This window comes from Coffea arabica, chromosome 10e (genome assembly GCF_036785885.1).
Source record: "Coffea arabica cultivar ET-39 chromosome 10e, Coffea Arabica ET-39 HiFi, whole genome shotgun sequence".
Lineage (NCBI taxonomy): Eukaryota > Viridiplantae > Streptophyta > Magnoliopsida > Gentianales > Rubiaceae > Coffea > Coffea arabica.
Genome location: NC_092328.1, coordinates 1,593,778 through 1,611,046, shown reverse-complemented (window position 1 = coordinate 1,611,046; position 17,269 = coordinate 1,593,778). Strand labels below are relative to the sequence as shown.

The following is a 17,269-nucleotide window of genomic DNA, read 5'->3' as shown; positions in this document are numbered from 1 at the left end:
TCAACACGAACAAGGAAACCTTTCACCGGTTTACCCAAGTAATCGAATACGTTGTATTTCTGCCAAGTTGGCACTACAGTCGTGCAAAAAAGGGTTCCAGCGCTCAAGGCAATGCAGGAATTTGGCAAACAATACCAGCAAGAAGCCCAGTTCAAACTACACAACCCAAGAGAGGAGGTTTGCAAAGCTTCAAAATACTTCAGCCACTTTGCTTGCAAGAACCCGTTCACGCCGTTCCACGTATCCAAATGGAAACCAACCAGCCTTTCCCTTGCATTCTCCTTCGGCCCACCCATTGTTCGATATCTACAAAATGCCACAAAAACCAATTGGGTCAGGAAAGTATATTTGAACTCAACATGAAAGGAAGTTGAAACAAAAGGGAGAGCAGCTGCATATGTAAAAAGAGAACAAGCAAGCGTGACCAATCCTACAGCACCAACCAGATAGCAGCCCTGGCGCTACAGGCACAACTTAAAAAACTGCATTTAAGGAAGAACAATCTTACAGCAGCTATGGTGCTGCAACAGTGTATATAACCACTAACATTCATGTATGATATGAAAATGATGATGATGATAAAAAAAAAAAAAAAAAAACAAAATGGGGAAGGATACCAAACACGCAAGGAGACGTAAATTGGCAATGACAAATCGTGTATTACCTTTCTGACTACGACATAGTCACCAACCGACAATGATAACTCCACATCAGACTCGGCTTGGTATGGATGCACTACCTGAGTACAAATCATAATGGTCACCAAGACGAAATTATAAGAACCAAAAACAGTGCACTGACAATTTGGATATAAGTGTGATATGAAGAACACAACAATATTTACCTCTCCTAGGAAGTAACCCAAGGCGTCCATGGACCCATCATTTGATTGAGAAGCAAACATACCATTAAGTTCTCCATAAGAAGGTGGTGGCTGCATGGCATTTTCTGCAGCCGGCCTTGGTGGATCTTCATTACGTTGTCGTTCTGACAACATCTGTAAATAAACAATCGACAGATAAGTGGATATCCATCATGACGTGATACACATGCCACTAGACAAAATGGTTTATGTTGTCTTAAGATGTAAAACGCAGTGGATAGAAAACAAAAAAAAAAAAAAAAAAACCTCAGCTTCTAGTTGATCAAGTATCTGTAGAATTCGCTGATGATAATAGCGCTCTGCCTCGACCTTCATTAGAATTAAAACAAAATTACAAGTTTCCTATGCCAATAAACTAATACCTGAAGTAAAACGGTGTTTGGCTTACTGCAAAAAAGGCAAAGGGATAGCATTACCATTGTTATAAGTCGCTGGAGCGTCAATCTCTGTTGTTGAGCTTCCACAGCAGCCATCGCAGCAGCAGCTTCTTTGCCCAATTTAGCCATATTTGACTTGAGCTCTTCAAGCTTCGTTTCTGCAGCTTCCAGCTTTGCTACATAATCAGGATGACCATTTGACTCCCTCACTCTAGCTTGCCGTCTGGAAACCTCAATAGCCTGCTTGGGTCCAAAAATGAATGTAATCCTGGCAAAAAGGATAATACGGAAACAGGGTCCCATGCGGTTCCACAATATAGTTGCTTGGTGCATTACATTACTCAATTCTCTTGATAATGAGTAGCTGCGATTAAGTTACTTTATAAATTCCTGGAAGTCATTCTTTCCAATTGTATGCAAACAAGTGGTAAGAACATCCACGAAGCTAGATTTGGTGGAGAACTAAATCAACCAAATAGGCAACAATAAGGAGGCGAGTCTGAATCTAATTTTGTGTTACCTGAGCTTCCACTTCTTGTCTCACTCTGTCATAACGTTGCGCAAGCTGCCGAGCATCCTCTAGTGGAGCACCCACAACCATTGCTCTCAATGGCTCAGCAACCTGGATAGAAAAATCCATTACAAATAGATGAACTACTAGTAAGGTAAAGAGTTATCATTGCTACTGTAAAGAAAGCAATGCCACATTAATCTCAAAAAGGTCCCACTAAACAACCACTTAATGAGTTAAAAAACTATCTCAAACCTGTGTGCCAAGTGCTTTCAACAGATGACCATGCTCCTTCTCGATTAGAGCACGAGCTCTACTGTAACTCAATGCAGCTCGAGATAACGTACTACCACAGGTACACGTGTTTTCAGCACCATACTTTCTACTATCTTCTGACAACTTAGTACCTGTAAGAGAAAGCGCACAATTTAGAGGATATATAACAAGATACCAATTGACCAGAGAAAAGGAAGAATGTTGGCTACTAACCGATCTCAACTTGCTTTGATCCAGTAACAATATAGCCCTCCACACCTCGAATAATATCCCTCTGAAAGTGCTGGTAAACAGGAAAAGACACATAGGTCAGGAAAAAATAAATAATTGAGCCATAAATGAACAGTACCAAAAAAATCAACCTTTCCAGCACGAGTAGAGATGTAAAGTTTCTCAAGTTTTTGATGCTGCTGCAGTTCTGTGTCATCATTTACGGCAGTTTCTGAACCCCCAAGTCCACCAGCAAACTGTTTGAGCACAGCCTGGAGCCAACTCATACAAGAAAATGCAAGGGAGAAATATTTATGAGCAAACTTTTGAAGAAATTAACAACTAGAAAACAATGCTAACAGAACAACTTCCAGTCGCACATTCAAAAAATAAAAGAAAAAAAGGAAAAACAAAACAGTAGAATTGGCACATTTCTTATCCACCATATGCATGCATATCAATTCACAAACACAGAGAAACTGGAAAAATAATCACTTCAATAGGACATAACCTCTTTCACCACTCACCAAAGGGGACCTGAGATATCAAGAGCTTTATTCCTCCACCTGACAACTTGTAATTAAGTACTAAAGGATATCTAATTATATTCGCTTACTCATCAAAGTAAAAACTCAACAGACTTGTTTCAACAAGTGCATGCTCATAAAGAATCCACATGAAGGAGCTTATAGGTGTAATGTATGCAACTCCATGAGTAGCAATAGTTTCCACCCAAAAAGAGTAGCAGAGCAAACGAAGATCCAAGGAACGCTAGGAGCAAGACAAATTATAATCCCGCAAATCAAATAAAGGGTCCTGTTCAAAAATTAAGGCGAACCAACCAATATTATAGCTCTAAAAAGATCAAGTTTTTCCTCCTTATACTACCACTGACAGATCATTAATACTCGTGAATTTGGTTTCGAGTCTAAAATGGAAGAGTAAAACACAACTCCAAATGCAATTACACAACGATATTAAGATAATACAAGGGCTGAAGATATTAGAAACAACCACTAGAATGAAGTCCAAAGCTTTCAATGTCACAAAAAAAAACTACAAAAAAAAAAAGAAGCCGAACCCCAAAATGAAAAGAAAAACAGAAAGGCCCTACCTAACCAGAAACAAGAATACCACCATCTTGACAGTGAAAGCATATAGTAGAAATCTATAGCTGGTAGGCATAATTTTAACCAAAAAAAAAATAAAAAGAATCAAATTAGGGCTTATGGGGCGTGGGGGCAGGGGTACCTGCTGTTGTTTGGCGACTTGTTCCCTGAGCTTGGTTGCCTGTTTCCTAATAGCTTCCATCTCACAGCACCCTCAAACCACAACCACCACCACCACCACCTTCCACATTAACTTTGGTGTTGTGTACATACTTTATACTACAAATTCCACGTAAATGCCAAGTAGAGAGAGAGAGAGAGAGAGTTTGAGCTATAGTGAGGGAAGACAAAAGTGGAGAGACAAAAGAAGGCTTGGGAGTTTGAAACGTGTCGGAACTCGGAACTGAGCTTTGAGCGATACCACCCACATTCGGACCTGGGAGGCTTTTGAATTTGTTTGGACTTCGGACTTGAGATTTTGCTTTAGTTAACGTTGTTTGACCTCTATCTACTTTCCCTTTTTCTTTTTCCTTTTTTTTTTTTGGGTCATTTTGGACCCTGAGCTGTTCCAATTATAATACTAGTAGTATTTGTCATGGTACTCAGTCACCAATGCAATGGTACTCTGCCTTTAGAACCAATAAAATTGTAGCTGTTTAATTATTTATTTAATTTCTGTGGACTGCGAAGATGACAAATAATTTAATTATATATATATTAGGGCCAATAGTCAAGAAACCTTGGCCCTTGGCCGTTTTTCTATCCCGAGTTAATATGAAACAATGCCAAAGATGAGTAATTTGCAAGCAAATTTGTAAAGTTGAATGCTTTTAACCCCAAAAGCTAGTGGCTAGGAGGTGTACATGACAATGGTCCCAAGAAGTCCGACTTCTTTTGATTTGGATCGAACCATGCGCCTCATCCTGTGCAACACTCTGTTTCTGTGGCCAACACAATGCTTCTGCCTCACTCATGAAGTGAGGTCGTGAGGTATAAAAGTATTGAACATCGACCCCAAAAGCCAATGAATCCTCTCCTGCCCGCATCAATCATGATAAGCTTCCAAAATAAAGTGCAGATGTTCTTAGAATGCATTCATTTGCCAGCATCTCTCTTTTTCTCTCTCAATGATCACTGCTTACGGGTAGTATTCTGCTTCCCTCTGAAAAGAATATCTTGCAGGCTTTAAAGCCGCCCCAAAATGCTTGGTCCTCTTTTGAATTTGTGGTCTCTTTATCGTGCTTCCCAATGATTTGAGCTTCATCCATACACAAGGATACTGCAGATTGGACGTTCCTAAAATGGAGAACCATGGCAAGAGGCAGCACTGATATGTAAAGGAATTAACCAAACATTAATTAATTAAGCCACCACAAGTGTAGATGACACATTTGCCACCATGCAGATTGACAAATCTGAAACAATTCATAGCAGTAATACGACACATTTGCCACCATGCATGCAAAGCATTTTGTGAAGTAGTGCATCACAAAGTAAGTTGTAAAGCCAATAGTAGTGCATCAAATCCCTAGTTTATAGAAGTATATTTCTTTCATTTTCTCTAAAAGTGTGCAAGTATGTTTGTTGGCAGACAATACAAGGCAAGAATACGGATACAATACAATCAAGAACAACCAATGCAAAGTCAAGGAGCACAACCATTACACCAAGCAACTATAGTAGATGATAACTGCAACCTCATTTGGTTTGCTAAGAGCACATTGCGGACTAAAACTCGTATAGACACAACTTAAAACAGCCCTCGTTTCAAACTCATCTCAAAAAAGCAAATGTGGAGAAAATTAGAACCGAGAATAATCTAGCGTCTACAATGAGCCTTGCACATATTTTTGCAGTCATAGAAACAAGGTCCGCCACAATGAAGAGGACAATCCAGTCTCATGCCTTGACACCTTCCCTCCGTCGTGCATTGCGCAAATTCCCCTATCTTATAGTATTGGTTCGCAGGCACATTCTTCCTGTGTGCATGGCCTTGGTGCTCTCGCCCGTTGTACTTTTTTTGTGATCTCCTACATCCCCACCCCCACCAACCTCCCCCGCCCCCGCCCCATCCCCAGCCACCACCTCCTCCCATGGCACCCGCACCCCCACCACCACCAACAGTAGCTCCCCCTCCTCCACCTCCTCCTCCACCACCACCTCCATAATTTCGCTTTTCATTGTACTTGACGACAACATCGTTGTAAGTTTTGTTCATTCTGTATGCCTCTTGACCACTTCCTTGTGGAAGCTTAGCTGAAGTTTGTGAAGTCACACTGGTTTGAGCTAGAGTAGTGCTAATTCCATCTTGTTCCTCACCTCTTATTGATACCATCACAGTCAAAGCTAGGAATAAAAAAGCGCTCGAACCTTTTCTCGTCATCTCCATTAATGCTTTCACTACTATTACCCCTGAAAAGATGTTGTAAAACTCTTTTGTTGCTCTCCCGATTATATATAGGACAGGTACTAAAGTACACCGACTGCTAAATGGTAAGCCAACCTAACAAACGTTTACCAAATACTGCCCACCAACAAACAGTTAGAGACGGAGAGATGGCTTCATTTGAACTTTTGTCCCCACCTCTACAGACTACAATTGAAGCAGTTCACGCTTGGAACCGATTAGTGTGCTAACACAGGTTAATAAGGCAACTGGCACGCATGCGAACGTTCTGCAGGTTTCAGTACTCAGCTATCCCATCCTCAAAGGACCTCATAATTGTTGCCTGTCCTACATATTGGAAAGATACAAGGACATGAAATTTTTTAAAGCATAAAAGTACGTAGTTCTTGTTTACTGTAGAATGCAAGTAACTACAACTTTTTTGCATGTGGAAGAAGTATTCTTGTTGGGACCTTAGATGGTGGCTTCACATTGAATCTTGGATGGTGACAATCTTGAACTTGAAATATTCTTGTTGTATAGTAGCATGCTCATGATTGATGATACATAATACATTACGCTGTTGTTGGTTACTAACTTTTTATTTTTATTTTTTTAAAATCAGATGAGTGTATTGTAATCCAATCGAGAAATACATACTATTCCCTCACTGCACAGTGCACCCAGCGATCGTACGCTCAAGATGGAAGGAAGGATGCCAACTTGACCAAACGCCACCAGAAGCTTGCCATCAAACCAGTCCCACAATTTTTTCGGTAATGAAGTTCCTAAATTGTTTCAAAGCCTAAGCATGCAATTCTGCGAGTAACCGACTCTCCAATTCCAGCTTGAGATTTGCATTTACCGCTGTTAAAGCTGTTTTGATGGTTCTCCTACTTTTCGCTCAAAGCCCCTTCTCCAAAGAGTGAATTGGAAACGGAAGCTCTACGCATGCTTGCTTTATGCGGAACGCCATTGCTGTCTTGAGGCATTTTCACTGCAACCGTAGAGCAATGCCGCTTTGTTAAGCACTCTAATGATAGAATTTTCCGGAGATTCAATGTTTAAAACTTCAATTTGCACCCTTAATTTGTACTAATTTATAGTAGTAATCTTTCCATACGGCTGTCATCACATGTTTCACAATCAAGAGTTATTTTTGCTACAATATCAACTGACAGAACCGAAATTAATTAGTTAACACAAGAACTTTCCCAAGTACCTACCACCGGGGCTGGCTTTGGCGTTCTACGTGAGTTTATATATAATAATCATTTATTTATTGGTCGAACCAAGATTTCAACCTTCTATTTGATATGAATTATAGCGGACCGTATGCAATAAATCCGTTGTAGTCTAGATGGTTAGGATACTCGGCTCTCACCCGAGAGACCCGGGTTCGAGTCCCGGCAACGGAATTTTTTCAATTATTATTTTTTTTTTAATTTTCCTTCCTCACTGACTAATTTCCAACGCGAGGTGCACGTGCTTCTGGTTTTGGCAAATTTTAGGGTTTTAGCCACCCAAAAAAATTCCGTCCATTGTCAAATCGTCTTTACTAGTTCCTTCTTCTTCTTTCACCTTTGCTTCGGCAGATTTTCATCTATGTATTATTTATTTTAATTCTTAATTATCTTCGCCTACTAAATTATCTATCAGTATGGGAAAAAATAAATTCATCGACAAGAAAAAATCGGCGACGTTCCAGTTACTCGCCCGGGATACTTCGGATGCGAACTACTCATCCGGACTCTCTAGTGACCGAGTTTTCGTGAGAGTCGACAATAATCAGTACAAAGTTGACGGCTTTTCTGAGGATGAGGAACCAGCAAACGACGGCGTTCCGTTTGATGACCCAAATTCAGTATTCGACGACGCGCCGGAGGACTATTACGAGTGCGGATACCCTGGGAATGGAGCTCGGACGGGGTCGTCGTTGCCGGACCATGTAAGGAGGGAGATACTTGAGCTAGGCTTTCTGGACGATGGATACAATTATCTGATGCATTTGAGGGAGATAAAGAATTCCGGCGGCGGTTCTGTTTATTATCAGAATCCCAAAGCTCAGCTTGGTCATCTTCCTCCCGATGTTAAGGTTTGTTAAGCTTGAGACTCTTCATCTTTATTTATACTATGTACAATATTAAGGATTTTAGCCTAAATAGGACTATATAGCTTAGAACTCGGCTTACATTTTGTTATATTGACAAATTTCTAGCCTTCATTGTGGCCAATTGTTAATCTTGCAGAGATAGTTATTACGCTTGTGTTCATTTAGATAATATTCTACTGAAGAGCTCAGAGTTCTGTGTCTGACCCAGCTGAGCTCAAGTTGATTTTGCGTCGGCTTGATTTAATTTGGTTTATGTATCCCTAGATTTCAAGATTTATGCTAATCGAGCAGACTGGACTACCTTCAAAAGTTAACATAAACTTAATTTGTTCGGGGAGGATTGAGTTTATCAGTCAATTTTAAATGTCCGCTTACTCAGTTTAGCTCAATGCTAATACCGTGTAGATAGGACAGAGAATAGTAGTAATTCGGTTTCTTTTGATTAGTAAATGAGTAAGGCATATGCTTATTGTGGATACAATTACCAAGAAGCATTGTTTCGAATTGACGTTGACTTCTAAGTGGTGATATTAATTGTGTGTTGTATGTGTTTTGTTCTGTCAGCCTCATATGTAATTTGTTTGTTGTAGGCCTATAATGCATCAAGGCTAGAAATTTCAAGAGTGGAGGATGAGTCCAATGAGAAGTCTATGTATGCTGTTGCATCCAAAACTCTAAATGCAAAAGTTGAGAAAGTGGCTGATGATGACATTGCAGCATTACTATATGACAGTGATTTGTCACAGTTTGGCTCTGATACAGAGGACTTGGAAGAGGACTTTGTGGTCAAAGCAAACCTTCTAGAAGGACCATCTGACCTGGAACTTGGTAAAAAGCTGAGATTGCTAGAGAACGCGCAGGTTAATAGGGTAGAAAGGAATGATTTGGTTGTCTCTGGTGCAGAGGAAACTGTCGCAGGATCTGTTACTGTTGAAAATGAGAAGCCAAGGGTTCGCCGTCCTTTAGATGAGCAGTTTGACTTGGTAAGAATTTTTTTTTAACATATTGACCTTTATTTCTTTCCTAATATTTTAGAACAAAAGCTTCAATTTTGTTTCACCAATCCTTAGTATGAGTCTAAGTATTCAGCATTGTTGCACTCGAATTTCTGTTCTTGTTAGAAAAGGGATGCAAACTTTGATAATGACAGAAAAACAGAAGTACAAACCATATAAAAAATTTTATAAAGAACGGAAACCAAAGCTGTCTGCCAAAATTGGGTATCTTATAGATTCAATCTCTCATATAGTGTCATTTGGTACAGCTTGAACTTCAGGAATATGGTGCAGACAGTGATGGTGATTATGGTGTTTATGATGACGCTGAAGAAGATGCTTGTGAAGAATCCCTCGCTGAGAAGCTTAATCATGCATTAAAAGGCCGTCATCTTGATGGCTTAAATAGTAAATATGCAGTTCCTTCTGATCTCTTGGAAGAGAAGAAGGAGTTGGAGGATCTGGAGTCACCAGAATCTGCTGCAGATGTCATCCAAAGGTGCAGAGAATATGCTGAAAAGTATGAAAATGAAAGTGAAGATGAAAAGGAGGTGGTTTTTCAGGAAAGTAGTGATGAATCAGAGGTTTGGGATTGCGAGACTATAGTTTCAACATATTCAAATCTTGATAATCACCCTGGGAAGATCGGAGCTCCAGAAACGAGAAAGAAGAAGCTAGCTGAAACCTTTGCTGCAACGTTGAGTTCTCCAGGACATATAATAGCTCTTAAAGGCAAACAGAAGCTTCCTGTAGACTTTTTGCCCACTAGAAAATCTTCTACAGATATGGTGAAGGATATGAATAGTCTGAGACCTGAGCAACCTCAGAGGAAACAACGTGGTCAAGAGACAAAGGAGGAAAAGAAAGAAAGAAAGGTATCTGTTATGCTGCTTACTTTTTTTTTTTTGGCTTGGACAATGATTGGTTTTGAAAGTGGAACCATTGCTTACACCAAATATTTTTGGTTGAACCTCTTTTTTCTCTTGACATTGTAGTTTTATTCTCAAGACAAGTACCATAAATATTTTCCAGAAGTGGTGCTCATGGGCTGAAAATTGATATTTGTGTCTTAATTAATCTGGCAATCTTCCATAATGTCCTAACTACTATTGAATTTACTTGATGTGTTGCTACGCGTCTTAAGTGTTTTCCTTTCAGGTTTGAGTGACATTTTTACAGTTTTTCCCCCCAAATTTTCCTATTGTCATTGATGTATAATGGTTACAGGCTGCTGTCAAAGAAGAACGACGTGAGGCACGTCGTGTGAAAAAAGAATTGAAGGGGGTTTACAAGTATGAAGCAAATCGTGCTCAGAAGGTTGCTGCTGTTGCTGGTCCATCTTTGGTTCATCTAATGTGAGTATGTATGATCTGATCATACTTCAAAGTTCAGTACACTGCACAGGAGTCCCTTGATATCTTGTGCTTTTCACCTATGCTGATTCATTATGGAACTTGCCTCACATTCATTGACGTATCTGAAATTTGTTGAGTCCAGCTGTTGTACTTAGGCTTAGTTCTCTGTAGTTTGAAATATCATCAAAATGCATTTTGCAACTGCGCATGTGTCCTTAGTATCAATGTGATGTTCATCATTGCAAGTGCAACTTTTTTGTTACAAAATTACATTTGGAATTTGAATCATATAATCTCCTGTCCCCAGTACAAGTTTTGGGTTAAAAGTCCTAGAGACCAATATTTTGCTAATCCAACCTTTATTTTGTCCCGTGCCTTTGGTGTTCATTTTGACTAATAATGCTTCTTTTAGGGAGTGCCTTGTTCTGTTGATTGATACTAATAACTAATCATCTGTGCTTTCTTTGATGTTTCCAATAGGTAATATGGTTTCGGATCATAGAAGACAATATGGTGCTTCACCAGGATGTTTCTGCTCTCAAGTTTCTGGTGGTAGCTGATATTACTGGCTCAAATTGGCTAGCGTAGTCTAACATGCAGTTGGGATTGTATTGCTCTGACGCTTTGGTGTTTCAGGCTCTATGCTCTTTTTAGAGTGAGGGAAAAAAAAGAAAAATAGAAGGAAAGCGCATACACTATTTGTTAGAAATACAGTCTAGCCTGATAGGTATTCTGGCGAAAAAAAATGATCAGTTGAGTTGTTTGGCATTACCGTACATTTTTGGACGACACGCCAGCGAAAATAATTTTTTTGAGCTAAGGTAGGATTCCAATGTCAATTGCCGTATACCTAAGAGATGAAAGTCCCCAGTTTGCTTTTGCATTAAGTGGGATCCCAGGGTTTTGCTAAGTTTATCAGGATTTTGTGTGCATGACGATAAATTCTGTTTTTTTTGTTAGCAGTGTACATTCATAGAGATACACTCCCAAGTTTTCCGGCAATAAGTTCTAAGATTCAATATTTTGATAGCCTCAGGGAACGGATGCCCCTTTTTGTGAATTGGATGTTCTGCAACTCTTTTATCGTGTCTTTAGCTGTCCAATTCCAAATGCAGCGACGGTAACGTTTGATTTGTTTGTTTCCTTGGAATTGCCAATACAAGCGTTACTTCAATGGACATAAATTTGAAGAAAAGCTCAGAGACTTTTATAACATGTGGATGAGCAGTTAAGTCAAAGTGTGAAGACAGCAGACGCCACTCACATTTTCTTAATCAAACTGTGGTATAGTAATTCCACGATAGGAGGAGACAATGAAATGCCCTCTACTAAAATTGTCCAATTTGCCCGGATAGGAGTGACTTTAGCTACCTGTAGTTAACATGACACGGCAAATATGTCAAGACGATTTGATTCGAACCTTTCATAATACCCCACGTAAAGGTGACAACATAAAATGGAGAAGTAGATAGAGCCGAATTGCGGAAGATCAGTGCGGTGCGGACTGCACTTTGAGCCCCTGACCACCATCATCACAGGCACAGCCATAGGCCGAATGAGGAAGGGGAGCTTCTGCTGCTGCGGCCGAATGAGGAAAGGTAACTTCTGGAACTGCATGAGGAATGGGAGCACTGCTTCCTCCCCCGAAATACGGTGTTGGAACCCAATTGCCATAATCTTCCTCTATTGGATCATCAGGAATTGGAGTCTGGCTTTGTAGCTGCACCTCCTGTTCTTCAGCAGAGGCGACTGATGCTGGGGAGGAGAATGGTGCTTCTGCTTCTGCTGAGACTGTGAACAAGGATGGGGCTCTTGCATCGGCAACTGCCCTTGTCATTAGCAACATCATCTGCAGCGCCAAGCGCATGATCAACCTCACAATCGCGTTCGCCATATCCAACTTGATTCGATACTCTCTGATCACGCGGAATTAGTTTTCAGCAATATAAGCTGTGCTGGTTTGCTTCTTGATAATCTCAGAAATCACCTTTTTTGGAGTATATACTCTGTGTTAGCAAACAATCCTCACAATCTCGTCAATTTATGCCGTATTATCTGGAGGATGCTACGAGCACAAGGACAAGTTTGGCACACAACGTTTGAGGTTGGATAATACTTGTTGCATGCCATGCGTGTATGACATAATCATGGTTCTTGCATGTACAAGGTTTTTAGAGATGAGACAGCTCATGTCGTTGCAGAACGGACAACTTCCTACTTTTTGGAGTTTCGTAGGTTCATCCAAATGCGGAGAGGAAATTAAGTAGAAATGAAGTAAAATTCGCTAAAATTAGAGTTTTACTTCAAACCAAATATTATTAAACCTTTCTCTAATTGCCTCGACAAATGATTAAAAGTTTTAAATATGATTCCTAAAAAAATTGTTGCATTTCAACAATACAAATGTGTAGTACTGTGCCTAATTAGTTACATCAAAACTTTAAATTACTTGGGAGGGGTTATTATAGCGGTGTAAATTACACGTCCGCCTAGAACATTAACATGTTAGAGCCTGAATACAGGAAACTCCCCGTACTCGGAACTTATCTTTTCGACCAGGCAACCAAGACAGCCATAACCGGCTCAGAATTTCTCAAGCGCAATGTGGTTTAGTTACAATTCAGCATTTATAGGTAATCAAAATGAGTTGCAGCATATAAAGTAATTAAAAAGATATGGAACCTGTTAGATATGGATGATGATGATAATGCAGCTTGAGGCATTGGGTGGATCATAACTTGAACATAAAAGGTTATGCCAATGAAGTTAGGAACAGACAAATCCAAACGTATATGTTACCAAGTATCCAATACCGCAGAGAAGAAGACGGCGTGTCGTGCAGAATCCTTGCAACGAAAGATGAAGATATAAAGCAATGGAGAAGAATCAAATGGCGAATCATCCAAGAGCCAATAACATCTTCACTCATAGCTCGTATGATCTGTTTTTATCCTTATGCTTTTTGCTCCTCATCTTATTCATCCAGACCTCTTTCTGCGATACAATAATGATTTCTCCAATTCTGTTATTCAGACTGTACTGGAATTCATTTGATGTTTTTTCCCCTATCACGCACGCTGCACGCATTACTTACCTTCGCTCACTTAATTTTATGATCTTTTATTCCATAAAAAATGGATACGTTTGGTCTTAATAAAGTTAGTACTCGTACCAAGCATCACATGTGTATGTGTGATTTCACACATAAATTTCCTTCACCTGGGCACCCTGTTCAATAGGTTGGGGAGTGTAATTAACTGCTCAGATAGGATACGAACAGAAACAACCCAAATTCATCTATTCTCAGCAAATCCCCCTATGCGTGACTGCAACTTTTATGACCTGTGCCATGAAAATGCAGTGTTTATTTGGATGTCTGATATCAGTCCCGTTTTCTGACACTCGTGAAATGCGCAACACAATGAAACATTTGACAATGAAATCAGCTCTCACCAATGATAATCAACCTCTTTGCATTCTGCAGTGAATTCTGTACACAATTAATATCCCGTAATACAATCCAACTCAGCTCAGTGAATGTGATCTTTACACGGAAAACCTTAGTTGAGAGAAATGTCATGTACCTAGGAGTAGTCAGCTACAGCCAATACAGCAACAGGACAACCAAGAAAAAGAAAGAAGAAAAGGGAGAGAGAGGAGAACCTTTACAGTGACTGCCACAAAGTGAAGAATACAGAGGTACCAGTGACCTCATAGGAATTTATTGTACAAGGCCAAAAAGCTCACTAAATACATTCAAGTGCTAAGCAATTCACACTGAACAAATCATCTACATCAAGCCTGCAAAATCACCCAAAAACTAAACCTTGCTAGCTAGGTACAGCAGGGGGGGAACTCTTAGAATGCCAATTGAACCATAGGCACTTATCCTTCACTGCTTCAGCTTCACTGACGTACTCTTTGAATCTGTATTCTTCTTGCTTGCATGCTGGGGGAACTTTCCCCTCACTGTAACATTGACTGCAGAGGCTGAAGTGTGATTTCATCTCCTTAAAGCGGGACCCAATGATAGGATATCTACAAGTTGCACAAATATGCCTGCCATGGCGATTTCTGTCCCCGATTTCTAGCTTCAGCAGAGTAGACATGACACCAAAACCCCAGTCTTGATCATCAAACATTGCAAGGAACTCAGTCAGAGAAACCGGTGATGTATCCATTTCTCCGTGTATTTCCAGCATTTCACTGACACCTTGAGAAGGAATGTAGATGGCCCTCAAGAGCTTGATGTACCTTTGAGCATCACTTTTTCTTATCTGGGTGCTACCTTCATTGACAGGCCGCCACAGCAGTGCATCATATGCCACCCGCTTCCGCCTCTCTGCAGGACCTCCACAAAGAGGGGCAGCAACGGCAAAAAACAAGCCCAAATCCACCCTGCCTGACTCAGATTCATCCAGAACAGAGAGGATTTTCTGGTTTATTGCCTTAACAGCTCCCACAAAGGTGTCAGGCTTCAAAAAACTCAGTAATTTGCGGAGAATCTCCTCTAGTGCAGCCTTGCGTATGGATTTTTCGGGCACACCACCGCCAGAGTAGGACACTGGTACATCGTTGTCATTCATTCGCTTCTTTATCAGTTCCACATCACATCGATTCAGTCTGGTAATCTTCTGAAAAGCTCTAATATCAAGCGAGTTTGCTAATTCTGGCCTCAATGTAGTTCTCTCCCCAACAGTCTTGAACTTCGAGGGTTCCACAGTTATATAAACCTCCTCCCCAGTACCACTTCCATTCCCCTTCAACCTCTTCTTCTGGAGCTGCTTCAAGTGAGCTACTGCATCATGCAATTCAACCCTGTTTGTCATTTTCAAAGCTTCTTTCAAAGCTTTCTTAGCTTCCTCAGTTTCACCAGCTCCCAGCAACGACACTGCCTTATTCAGCTGTGCTTTCCAATGATTCGGCCAAACAGCCAATACCCTGGTATACATTTCAGAAGCTCTTGGATACCTACCCATATCCATGTATAGCCCACCTAAATTGTACAAAGCATCCACATGCCCAGGTTTCAAATCAATAGCCTTCTGAAACTCCTTAATCGCATTATCATCATCCCCCATAGCATGTAAAGCTGAGGCCAAATCACAATGCGCATCCGCATAATCATTTTTCATATAAATAGCCTCTTCCAATGCCTTAACAGCCGCCTTATACTCGCCTACTCCAAATAATGCACTACCCAAAAGTTTCAATGCCCTAAAATGAGTTGGACACAAAATAGCAGCTTCTCTATAATGCTCACAAGCACCAAGAACCATACCTTCACCTTCAAGAGCAATTCCCAAATTGACATGTATCTGAGGAAGCAAATAAGCCCACTGATTGCCACCAGCTTCAGCTGCCTCTAATGCCTGCAAGAACTCCCCTTTAGCCTCCCCATGCCGTCCAAGTACATATAAACAATTGCCAGCTCTAAAATGAGGCCTTACGTCAGTTGGCTGCAACTCGGAAGCCCTCTTGAAGCTCACAAGAGCCTCGTTGTACAAATGGTAATCATACAAAACCCTTCCAATAGCCATATGCCCATCAAATGCCTCCTCCCTTGACCTTGCCCCGTCTGCCCTCGACCTCAAAACACCCAATTCCTTCACAAAAACTACATAATCATGACCAGATTCCTCCCAGAGAAATCTCTTGTCCGAGATCTCTGTTGATGGACCCAATTCTCTAGACCAACCGGCATCTGAATACATATCCGAATTATCATTTTTAATCTTCCCATCTTTCGCTTGCTTCGATTTTAACCTTTTAATTAAAATATCAAGATCATCCACCAATTTCCACGTATCATCAAACACAATGCCGTGATTCGGTGATGCAGCCCAGGCCGCAGTCCTCTGCTTCTTGTGAGGCTCAATAACTCGCTCGTCAGCGATTGATGAAGTGGAGGCAGCTTCGTCGGAGATGCCAGCGGCAGCTGCTTCGGGCTTGAGCTCGAGACCCAAGGCGTCGAAATCACGGTCGACATCGCCAGCTCCATCATCATAAGTGCGCAACAGCCCGTCATACGTAAGGCCCTTTTCGCCATCAATGAATTCGCCGTAGGTTCGGAAAACTTCGTCAAGAATGGCGTTGATTTGCTCGTCGCTGAACTTCACCCTAGGGTTGACGGCCACCACCAGTGCCGCCATCTCCTCCCTGTTCAGACCTCCATCCCGGTTCGCGTCGAATTGCTGGAAAATTCTCTTCACCTTCTCCGATCTGCTACCTCTAGTTGCCATTTGGAATTCTAACTTAATTATGAAATATTACAGCTGGCAATTGGAAATCAAAATGCTAAGGACTACAAATTTAAACCCAACAAAGAAAGACTAAAACTAAAAGAATTTGAGAGGGTGGGGAATCTAATCTTGGAACTGAAGGGGATTGAATTTTGGATAATTGAAATTAGGGTTAGGGCTCAAGTCAGAGTTCAATAAGAACCCTAAAAGCTGGATTTTTTATGGGGGATTGGGCAAAAATGGTCCAAATTTTTGGAGGGTTATATGTGGGCCAGAATTGGTAACTGGATAGGGAAGGGTAATTGATTGGTTATGAAGGTGGTTGCATTGGATCTGAAGCAAATGGGAATTGGAATGGGAATCAAAGTGGAAAAGAGAAGAGGACAAGGGTGTAGGGGTTTCCCTTTTTGCTCCAGCTGCTGCTGCTGCTTCAGCAGTTTCAGCTGTCTCATATTATCTTTTTGTGGCTGTGATGATGGAGTGGTGGGGCAGAGTTACAGACCGGGGAATGCCTGTGGTTTTCTGGGAATGGGATGTATGGACCTTCTTTTTTCTCCTTTTTTTTAAATTTCTTTTTGGTTGCAAAAGGAACGTATTTGTCAGCCTCGAATTTTATAATTTTATTAAATTATATTTATTTTTTAAATAAATAAATATGAAAAAATAGTTAACAAAATACAGGATGGGTAAGATCATAGTTAGTAAAATACGGGATGACTATAATATAAGATATGATATATACATATATCATATATAATTTTTTTTTAAAAAGTATGCTTAAAAGTTCAATGTAAAAGTACATGTTCCGCATA

The 17,269-nt window shown here is 40.6% G+C and overlaps 4 protein-coding genes and 1 non-coding gene across 5 annotated transcripts; 2 read left to right on the top strand and 3 right to left on the bottom strand.

Moving 5' to 3' along the window:
- Window positions 1-3,850, bottom strand: LOC113711644 (SH3 domain-containing protein 2-like). Its single transcript, XM_027234807.2, has 10 exons — window positions 3,509-3,850; window positions 2,410-2,529; window positions 2,261-2,330; window positions 2,027-2,178; window positions 1,781-1,882; window positions 1,300-1,500; window positions 1,130-1,192; window positions 845-997; window positions 665-739; window positions 1-306 (listed from the first exon to the last, which is right to left on the bottom strand). The coding sequence occupies exons 1-10, from the start codon at window positions 3,566-3,568 to the stop codon at window positions 190-192; spliced, it is 1,113 nt and encodes a 370-aa protein (XP_027090608.2). The 5' UTR covers window positions 3,569-3,850; the 3' UTR covers window positions 1-189.
- Window positions 3,851-4,877: 1,027 nt separating this feature from the next.
- LOC113712547 (uncharacterized) lies at window positions 4,878-5,755 on the bottom strand. Its single transcript, XM_027236028.2, has one exon. It carries the CDS (start codon window positions 5,753-5,755, stop codon window positions 5,186-5,188), a length of 570 nt encoding a protein of 189 aa, XP_027091829.1. The 3' UTR covers window positions 4,878-5,185.
- A 1,342-nt stretch (window positions 5,756-7,097) lies between these two features.
- On the top strand, window positions 7,098-7,170 carry TRNAE-CUC (transfer RNA glutamic acid (anticodon CUC)). Its single transcript has one exon. It is a non-coding gene; the product is annotated as a tRNA-Glu (tRNA).
- A 39-nt stretch (window positions 7,171-7,209) lies between these two features.
- Window positions 7,210-11,125, top strand: LOC113713087 (uncharacterized). The gene is made up of 5 exons (XM_027236806.2): window positions 7,210-7,847; window positions 8,456-8,848; window positions 9,130-9,735; window positions 10,088-10,215; window positions 10,696-11,125. Exons 1-5 carry the CDS (start codon window positions 7,413-7,415, stop codon window positions 10,697-10,699), a joined length of 1,566 nt encoding a protein of 521 aa, XP_027092607.1. The 5' UTR covers window positions 7,210-7,412; the 3' UTR covers window positions 10,700-11,125.
- Window positions 11,126-13,900: 2,775 nt separating this feature from the next.
- Window positions 13,901-16,875, bottom strand: LOC113712060 (uncharacterized TPR repeat-containing protein At1g05150-like). Its single transcript, XM_027235340.2, has one exon. The coding sequence runs from the start codon at window positions 16,455-16,457 to the stop codon at window positions 14,046-14,048; it is 2,412 nt and encodes an 803-aa protein (XP_027091141.1). The 5' UTR covers window positions 16,458-16,875; the 3' UTR covers window positions 13,901-14,045.
- Between the last annotated feature and the right edge of the window lie 394 nt (window positions 16,876-17,269).

What these genes read in the sequence shown, in the direction of transcription:
- LOC113711644 (XM_027234807.2), bottom strand. Translation starts at nt 3,568, where the DNA reads ATGGAAGCTATTAGGAAACAGGCAACCAAGCTCAGGGAACAAGTCGCC. An exon ending in TGAAAGCACTTGGCACACAG is followed by an intron (nt 1,883 to 2,026) that starts GTTTGAGATAGT and finishes TTTTCTATCCAG; the next exon opens with GTTGCTGAGCCATTGAGAGC. An exon ending in GACAAGAAGTGGAAGCTCAG is followed by an intron (nt 1,501 to 1,780) that starts GTAACACAAAAT and finishes GGACCCAAGCAG; the next exon opens with GCTATTGAGGTTTCCAGACG.
- LOC113712547 (XM_027236028.2), bottom strand. Translation starts at nt 5,755, where the DNA reads ATGGAGATGACGAGAAAAGGTTCGAGCGCTTTTTTATTCCTAGCTTTG.
- LOC113713087 (XM_027236806.2), top strand. Translation starts at nt 7,413, where the DNA reads ATGGGAAAAAATAAATTCATCGACAAGAAAAAATCGGCGACGTTCCAG. An exon ending in ATCTTCCTCCCGATGTTAAG is followed by an intron (nt 7,848 to 8,455) that starts GTTTGTTAAGCT and finishes TGTTTGTTGTAG; the next exon opens with GCCTATAATGCATCAAGGCT. An exon ending in TAGATGAGCAGTTTGACTTG is followed by an intron (nt 8,849 to 9,129) that starts GTAAGAATTTTT and finishes CATTTGGTACAG; the next exon opens with CTTGAACTTCAGGAATATGG.
- LOC113712060 (XM_027235340.2), bottom strand. Translation starts at nt 16,457, where the DNA reads ATGGCAACTAGAGGTAGCAGATCGGAGAAGGTGAAGAGAATTTTCCAG.